Here is a 9,164-nt window from a genome sequence, read left to right on the forward strand (position 1 = left end):
ATTATAATTTATTTTTTGTAAGAGTGTTAAATATATATTTTTGTAAATAAATGACTCTTTAAGGGGACGTTTGGTTGAAGGTTTTTATTTGGTTCCCCGTCTATTTTGAAGTGGCATTCTATGATTGCTTTGTTTGGTAGAAAGATTAAAAAAATTTAGCTATCCTTCTCTTTTTCCCATCCTTCACAAGTGTGTGCAAAATCAAAAGCAAATCGTGGTAAAACTTTACCATTTAAGATGTGGTATTCTTAGAAAATTAGCTAAAATGCAAAAATGTGAATGAAGAGTGTTACCATATTACCCTCTTCTAAGTACACATGTCTACATCTCTAAAATATCAAGGGTTATTTTTGGTATTTCAACACATTTACCTATCATTATTTCACCTTCAACCAAACAAAGACTCACAAAATTTAACTCAATATCTCTGATAAAATTTTGACCAACCAAACAACTTTTTTTTAACTTTTCTACCAAACTCACTTTTCAACCTTTTCCTTAATAATTACATTTTTCTAATATTCAAAAAATTTCTTCTCAAACAAATGCGTCATAAAGTTATATGGCTCCCCCGTTCCTTCGTGAACGAGTCTCTCACTTTATCATGGGCCCTCGTCTAGCCGCGGGTCCCACGCACCACCAAAACGGCCCTGAAAGCTGAAAGCCTGTTATTAAATTAGATAATAATGAATTTTTTTATAAGTAAAATATCATCAGAGATTCAAAATTTTAAATTACAATAAAATAGAAATAAAAATAAAAGAATGATTTTTTTATAAAAATTTATTTTGTATGACACATTAAAAAAATAAAACAAAAATTGTAACACACGTATTAAAACTTTGCTAAGATATCAACGTCACAAGTGAAAATTTTCAAATTCTATTCTTATATTATCAATTAATAATTCGAATATATTGCAAACATGCATGGTATTTAGTTATGTACTTTCTCCCTTATTAGTGTAGTAGTAGGCTACTACAAATCTGCGATACCAACTTCTATTTCGGTATGGTCCTCTCCCACTGGTGTAGGCACTGAGAGAGTCGCTTTTTGCATTGGGTTACGCCATTTTTATGGTCTCATCTCAGTAAAAAGCTTCACATAATAGAAATGGAGAGTAGCCTTCTCTTCCTGTTTTCTCTCGCACTCTCACTCACACTGCTACTCCCATCGCGTTTTTCCTCGGCTCAGATCATGCAGGGTAATCTCTTTCTTCTTTCTCTGTTTCTTCTTCTTCTTTATAGTCTCTTTCTTCTCTCAGATTAGCTTGAAGCTTTTTCATCTCTAGCACCTAAATTTGCGTTACAAATGACGTCCTCTTTTAGTAGTTTCGTAGTGCTCTATACTCTGGCACTAGTTCTCGGTTATCTTAATATTACTACTTCTATTACTTGTTTTTGCGTCTATCCTGAACCCTAAGGTGTTCTGAGAACCTTTTATTTTATTTTATTTTTAGAAATTCAAGTCTATAATTATGATCCGACTGAGAAAAATGAATTCATTCACACCATCCTGTTTCAGAAAGCTTAATTATTGACGCTTGTTGCATAGTGCATAAATAAACAATAAACAAATTACGAAAAAGACTAAGATCTAAGCTCTGATGTTGTTCATGAGATCCGTTAAGGTCAAGTTTTATGGTGGTTTAATGAATCTTTATATTATATTGTTTTACAAGTTTCGATTGCTCTGATTTATTTATTTTCTTAACTAACAATTAATATATATTTTTATGTGGTTTGTTTGTTAGTTGAATTTGCGTATTAGAGCTTGGAATTAATTGGATTCATCTAAGCAGGTTTTGTAAGTTTGGACTGTGGAGGTACAGAAAATTTCAATGATGAAATTGGTCTTGAATGGACTCCTGATGATGAGCTTACTATTGGAGAAATAAGCACAATATCAGTTGCAAATGAGACACGGAAGCAATACATGACACTACGACACTTTCCTGCTGATTCCAGGAAATACTGCTACACACTTGATGTTGTCAGTAGGACAAGGTACCTGCTGAGGGCTACATTCTTGTATGGGAACTTTGACAAAAACAATGTTTATCCGAAATTTGACATTTCTGTTGGGGCTACACATTGGTCTACTATTGTTATATCTGATGCTAACAGTATAGAAATGCGAGAGCTTATATTTTTGGCTTCAAGTTCTACTGTGAGTGTATGCTTATCAAATGCAACAACCGGGCAGCCATTCATATCTACGCTCGAGCTTCGGCAATTCAATGGTTCAGTTTATTATACACAGTATGAGGAACAATTTTACCTCAGTGTCTCTGCAAGGATAAATTTTGGTGCAGAGAGCGATGCTCCAATCAGGTACCTTAAGCCATTCTATATGTTGCTTCATAATTTTCTATTGCACAAATCAATCTTCTAAAGAATCTTTTCTTAAGTGTGCTTGTATGTATGATATGGATTAATTTTGATGCACTAAGTGTGTAAGAGTGTTACATGATCAGTGACAGTGAACCATATGGTTCCACCTGTTTAAAAAACTTTAAATAACACGGAAGGGCACTTCCATATGAATTTCCTTATTCACTATCTAAAATCACAATTTTTAATTGATTGTAACTGTCTTCATAACAAAGAACTATTTCAAAGATTCTCTCTCTAACTATGTAATTGACAACATGTGTAGTTAGTATCTTGTGGTTTTTGAAGTACTTTCCTGTCTGTTAAGAAGTATATATTTCTTCCGTCTCAGGTATCCTGATGACCCTTTTGATAGAATTTGGGAGTCTGATTCTGTGAAGAAAGCAAATTATCTTGTTGATGTTGCTGCTGGAACTGAGAAAATTTCTACCAACATACCAATTGATGTTAACAGAGATGAAATACCACCGGTGAAAGTGATGCAGACAGCCGTAGTGGGTACAAATGGATCTCTAACTTACCGGTTGAACTTGGATGGTTTTCCCGGTACTGGTTGGGCATTCACCTATTTTGCAGAGATTGAAGATTTGGGTCCTAATGAGTCCAGAAAATTCAGGCTAGTACTTCCAGGCCAGCCTGATCTCAGCAAGGCTATTGTAAATATTGAAGAAAATGCTCAAGGGAAATATCGCCTTTATGAACCAGGATTTACCAATATATCCCTACCCTTTGTGCTTTCTTTTAGATTTGGCAAGACATCTGATTCTTCCAAGGGACCTCTCCTAAATGCCATGGAGATAAATACGTATCTGGAGAAAAATGATGGTTCTCTAGATGGTAAGTTCCCCAGTAAGAATTTACTCTGACTGTATGATATGTTGTTTGGCTAACTTGCAGCTATTTGGAGTAACCATTTTATAAGAATGTCTATTTCAATGCAAAGTGTTCTAAGTTAAATCTTGTCTGAAGCATTAGAAAATTAAAATTTATATTGTAAGTGGATTGGATATTTTGCAGGAGCGGCTATTTCTGGTGTACTTTCACACTACTCTTCAGCAGACTGGGCGCAAGAAGGAGGTGACCCATGTCTTCCTGTTCCATGGTCTTGGGTCCGCTGTAGCTCAGATCCTCAACCAAGAATAGTTTCAATGTAAAGGTTAATCTTTTTTTAGGTTTTAATTTCATCTATATGTGGATTCCTTCTCCTTCCCCCAAAAAGAAAAAGAGAAAAGAAAAGCCAGTTTGCTTCTGATAAAGAATATTACACTACATGTTTTGAAAGAGTAGTGTAAATGATCTTATAATAGTTACTTTGTGTTCCCGGTGGTGGCAGCTTGTTATCCAGTAGAAACTTGACTGGGAATATTCCTTTGGATATCACCAAATTAGTTGGTCTGGTTGAACTGTAAGTTTCATCTTGCTTTCTGATTTTTCTGGAATGAAGCTGCTGATGTCTCATGTTTGGTCCATCAAACTTATATTGTGGCAGTGGTATGATTTTATTCATGGATGCAGATGGCTTGATGGAAATATGTTGACTGGCCCAATACCAGATTTTACTGGATGCATGGACTTAAAGATCATGTAATCCCTGTTAACTTCTTCCCTTAGTCATGCTATGTAGTATTTAGTTAACTGCAACCTTTTCCTCTAACTTCTTCCCTCAGTCATACTATGTAGTATTTAGTTAACTGCAACCTTTTCCTCTTGCAGTCATCTTGAAAACAATCAGTTGATGGGTGTGCTCCCAACCTCTTTGGTGAACCTTCCAAATTTGAGGGAATTGTAAGCTATAAGTATACTTTTGATACATCCAATTATGATCTTAATTATAGGATTTGATATATATATCTCACTAACATGAGTGTTTTTTTTCTTCTTGATGACCCTGGAAACAGGAGTCATGTTTAAATAATACTTAAATTATTGTGCTTCATTCTTTTATGTTATTCGGATATCATTCAGGTAATGCTGATGTTTGCAGGTATGTGCAAAATAATATGTTATCTGGAAAAGTACCATCAGATCTTCTGAGCAAGGAATTGGTTTTCATGTAAGTACAAATTTTACTTGCTAACTTAAACATAAGATGAAACCATTTGTTGTAGGACACAGGAGAGAAGAATAGAAGAAGGCCAACACAAGTGAGTCAAAGCAGTTAGATTAGTTAGATGGAATAAGACAGTTAAAACTCTAAGGTGGTTGAAAGGAATAGTAGCAATGGCTTAGCTTTATTAGGGTGGAAAGGGCGCAGAAAAGAGGGGGCTTTGAATATTGTTAGTATTGGAGAACCGAGCATTAGCTCAACTGCAAAATGGGAAACCCTTGAAAGAGAATAATTTTCTCCTTTTCTGTTGAGATTCATTCATCAATATTAGATTCATTCTCTCTTCCGTAGTATTTCCAGCTCTCTTTCTTGTGGGTTTCAAACTATGCGGCACACATGAGAAAGTGGAGGAAATTATTGGCAGATTTCATGTTATAGGATAATTGATGAAAATTTACATAAGATGTGATTGATGCTTATGGAATGTTCTGTCCTGTTAACTACTTTCTTGTAGATCTTAATCTGTACATGGCTCATGTAAATATCTGTTGTGCCATGAAATAAACTTGGCTGCTTTATAACTAGAAAAAGTAACAATCCTAGTCTGATCAGCTAAGTAGAAGATTATTCAAGAGAAATTCCTAATTGTGTTTTTTATTTTTCTTTAAATTTTTAATGTATTTGTTCCTTCTGGCATGTCAATGGACCAACATCCAATTATGCTTTCTTCTCCCGCCCTTTTTTCTTTTATTATGTTCTTTTAATATTTAGCCTTGCCTCTTTCTTAGATGTTTTTCAATTAATCTTTTGGTTTCTGGCTTTCAGCTGAATGAATCATGTTGCTTTGATTGCTTAAGTAAACAATTTCAGTATCTTTCAGCTAATCTTCAAAGTAATATTGGATACTTTACTACTACATTCTGTCTTCAGTACAGTTTGGCATGGTTGTTCCCCCCCCCCCCCCCCCCCCTATTTCCCTCTCTTCATCATATTTACATGATAACCACTACTTCCCTCCTCCCCCTTTCATCCTAAACAGCTACTCTGGAAACATTAACCTTCATAGAGGAAGCAGAATAAAGAGCCACATGTATGTTATTATTGGTTCAGCAGTCGGGGCTTCTGTTCTACTTTTGGCTACTGTTATATCTTGCTTATTTATGCATAAAGGCAAGAGAAGATATTATGAGCAAGGTAGGATTCTAAACAGAATTATTTAATTTGTCTGTCAGATATTTGAGATGATAGAAAATGATTTATTTGTTTACACTCTTCATAGACCACATCATCTCTCTCCCTACTCAAAGGCTGGCTTCTTGGAAGAGCGATGATCCTGCAGAAGCTGCTCGCTGCTTCAGTTTTTCTGAAATTGAAAATGCTACAAATAAATTTGAGAAAAAAATTGGTTCTGGTGGTTTTGGAGTTGTGTACTATGGGAAATTGAAAGATGGAAAAGAGATAGCAGTTAAAGTTCTAACCAGTAATTCCTATCAAGGCAAGCGAGAGTTCTCCAATGAGGTGACCTGCTATTAATAAACCTCTCCAAGTATTCCAGCATTCTACTATCTTTTACTATTTTGCTTCATTCAGTGACATTTTCATTTTAAGATCTATGGGTTTTTGCTTTGTTTCACGGATGCAAATAGATTTATCAATAATTGAAATAATGCATGGACCAACAGAAAATTGTTGCTGTGTTCCTTTGAGAAAGAAAGTTGGCTGGGATAAAATGGTTGAATATACTGGCTGCTACTCATTCATTAATGATCTTAAAACTGCTAATCTAAAAAAAAAAGAATTTAATACTGTTATTTAGAATATTGTTCATGAACAGGAAAGAAGGTTGCTCTAGCAAAAGCTTGTAGCATATTTTTTAGGAGGGGGGATATCCATACTACATTTTTTTACTACCATCTATTATTATCTACTATAACTATGTACTCCCCGGAGTACATAATTATAATATTAAAATTATTTTTTTTTCTCTCTCAACAAGTTCTAAAAAGTGTCTGAAGAGAGAGAAAATAACAACTTTAATATTATAAATATATATTTCCCGGAGTACATAGTTATAGTGGATGGTAGTAGAAAAATGATATAGTATGAATATCCTCCCTCTTTTTTTAGTAGTTATTATCTGATGGCCACCAGATGCTGTCCCGAGGTGGCAACATGGTCTAGCAAAGTTGCATGAGTTAATTTATGTTTGGCTGAAATTGCTCAGAGAACTTTAAAACACTGCACTTGTTTTCCAGAACTTTACCCATACATTGCAGGGAAATTATAGACACAAGCTGGTTAATAGATATCCATCACCTAGCCTTTCTTGTGCGCTATTCTAAACAAGATCTGCATACAAAGCTTTGGCTTTTGGACTAGAACAAAGTGGTACCATCAAGTTATTTGGTACCCATACTAATCCATTCTGCACTCAAACATAGCATGGTCTCTCAGAACTTGTTTGAGATGGTGGGAGAAAGGAGATTGACGAGAAATGAAATTGAGGTTGAAAGTCTGATTACATTGTTTGAGAGGCTAAGAAAATAAGAACAAACGAAACAGGGAGAACATTTTTACATCAATTCAACAAAATCCATCTCTCCAAAAAACAGGAAGAGTTGAGTGAAAATAAAAATTGAGCTTGTGACATTTTTAAATAAATATTTAACAGAGGATTGCATTTTTCTCTTCATTTTCTTTCCCTTTAATTTATATGACATCTAAATAAATGTTTTTTTTTCAAAAAAAAATTCTTTTCCACTTTCTTTCCTACCTTACTTTGTTTCTAAATAAAGCATAAAATATATAAATTAGTTTCAATGTTCTTACTAAATTCTGTTGTCTTCGAATTGATATTCATATTATAGTTATATTTTTCTTTGATCCAGGTGACTCTTCTCTCAAGAATACACCACAGAAACTTGGTACAGCTTCTTGGGTATTGCCGGGAAGAAGAGAATAGTATGCTTATTTATGAGTTCATGCATAATGGCACTCTCAAGGAACATCTTTATGGTAAGTCTACATGATTTAAATCAAGGAGAAAAAGTCCATATGTTCAATTATGTTTAACTTCTTGTAGGCCCATTGGCGCATGGACAGAATATCAAGTGGATTAAGCGACTTGAAATTGCAGAAGATGCTGCCAAAGGTTTATACTTCATAAATTATAATGCCAATGCATCATTTTAGATTATAGAATTACTTATTTTTTCCTATAATTTTCTGATTGAATGACCCTTCCCTTTTGATCAATCACGTGATATTAACTGTATTATTCTCATGCTTGTTCAGGGATAGAATATCTTCATACAGGTTGTAATCCTGTCGTTATCCATAGAGACTTAAAAAGCAGCAATATTCTTCTTGACAAGCACATGAGAGCCAAAGTTTCAGATTTTGGTCTTTCAAAACTTGCTGTTGATGGAGTCTCCCATGTTTCAAGTATAGTTCGCGGGACAGTAGGATATCTGGATCCTGAGTAAGGCCTTTATCTATTTTCCATGAATTTGTGTGTTTGAGCAAACAAAGTTATATCTAGTTCTTTGTTGGATGACTAAACTCAAGTTGCCTATGGTCCCGGTAACCTCAAAGCTTGTTGTTAAAACTTTTTTCTGAACAGGTACTATATATCCCAGCAGCTGACTGACAAGAGTGATGTTTATAGTTTTGGCGTAATTCTTCTTGAACTCATATCTGGTCAAGAAGCAATATCGAATGAAAGCTTTGGTGTTAATTGCCGAAACATAGTCCAGTGGGTGAGTTTTTTTTTTTTTTGTATAACCCAGTGGGTGAGTTTTAATTTCTCTGCAAACATAGAATTTTATGGTATAAAGAAAGTGTATAATTCTAAAATCCTCTGTAGTTTTCTCTGAAATGATTTGTACAGTATTTTTTTTTCAGCATTGAAAAAATAAATTATAATAACATGCATATGTAAATTTATGAAGTTGTCTGAGAAGCTAAAAGATTCTTTTGGATTTTCCTATACTGCTATGCTTGTTATTGAAACAAAATTGAATTCTTCCCTGAAATTAACCTAGCAATGATTTCAGCATAGAGCGATAGGGACCACTGAATAAACTATATAGACGCGCAGACCTGCCATATTAAGTTAAATTGCATTTACATCAACTAAATTTTTGTTGCCTGCATTATTTGTTTCACAGGCAAAATTACACATTGAGAGTGGAGATATACAAGGTATTATTGATCCCTTGCTACGGAAAGACTATGACCTACAATCAATGTGGAAAATAGCAGAGAAAGCATTGATGTGCGTTCAACCTCATGGACATATGCGGCCATCAATTTCAGAGGTTCTAAAGGAGATCCAAGATGCAATATCTATTGAGAGAGAGGTTGAAACATTAAGGGAAGGCAATTCGGACGAGATGCCAAGAAATTCTTTTCATTCTTCCATGAACATGGGTTCAATGGATCTGGGTGGAGCTGAGAGTTACCTGTCAATTGATGAATCCATTGCACAGCCTACGGCAAGATAAATCTCTCTTGTGAACAAGCACAATATTTTCCTATTTATTTTTTCCTCTAACTTTAATTTTTCTCTTTCCTTTTTTTTGTCTGGAGTCCTTGTTCAGTTAATCAGTTGTTCATATTGGTCTAATGTTTGATGCCCCCTGCCATCCAAATGAACAGTGTGTATGTATACGGAAGTTTATATGTTCTGCTTTTGCAAGCATCAATGGCATTGTGTACATTGA

General features: G+C 34.6%; 1 protein-coding gene across 1 annotated transcript; it reads left to right on the plus strand.

Moving 5' to 3' along the window:
• The first annotated feature begins 1,113 nt into the window (after window positions 1–1,113).
• On the plus strand, window positions 1,114–9,164 carry LOC133292314 (probable LRR receptor-like serine/threonine-protein kinase At1g67720). The gene is made up of 15 exons (XM_061490713.1): window positions 1,114–1,204; window positions 1,802–2,333; window positions 2,725–3,230; window positions 3,411–3,543; window positions 3,727–3,798; window positions 3,909–3,977; window positions 4,107–4,178; window positions 4,378–4,446; window positions 5,480–5,634; window positions 5,720–5,958; window positions 7,329–7,455; window positions 7,523–7,591; window positions 7,735–7,921; window positions 8,063–8,198; window positions 8,610–9,164. The coding sequence occupies exons 1-15, from the start codon at window positions 1,114–1,116 to the stop codon at window positions 8,943–8,945; spliced, it is 2,793 nt and encodes a 930-aa protein (XP_061346697.1). The 3' UTR covers window positions 8,946–9,164.

Source organism: Gastrolobium bilobum, unplaced genomic scaffold, assembly GCF_033153095.1.
Source record: "Gastrolobium bilobum isolate Gb01-03AN ecotype WA unplaced genomic scaffold, APGP_CSIRO_Gbil_v1 utg22134, whole genome shotgun sequence".
Classification (NCBI taxonomy): Eukaryota; Viridiplantae; Streptophyta; class Magnoliopsida; order Fabales; family Fabaceae; genus Gastrolobium; species Gastrolobium bilobum.

Coding starts and splice junctions, on each gene's coding strand:
- LOC133292314 (XM_061490713.1), top strand. CDS start 1,114: ATGGAGAGTAGCCTTCTCTTCCTGTTTTCTCTCGCACTCTCACTCACA. Junction 7,592..7,734: donor TGCAGAAGATGCTGCCAAAG/GTTTATACTTCA, acceptor ATGCTTGTTCAG/GGATAGAATATCTTCATACA. Junction 8,199..8,609: donor GCCGAAACATAGTCCAGTGG/GTGAGTTTTTTT, acceptor TTTGTTTCACAG/GCAAAATTACACATTGAGAG.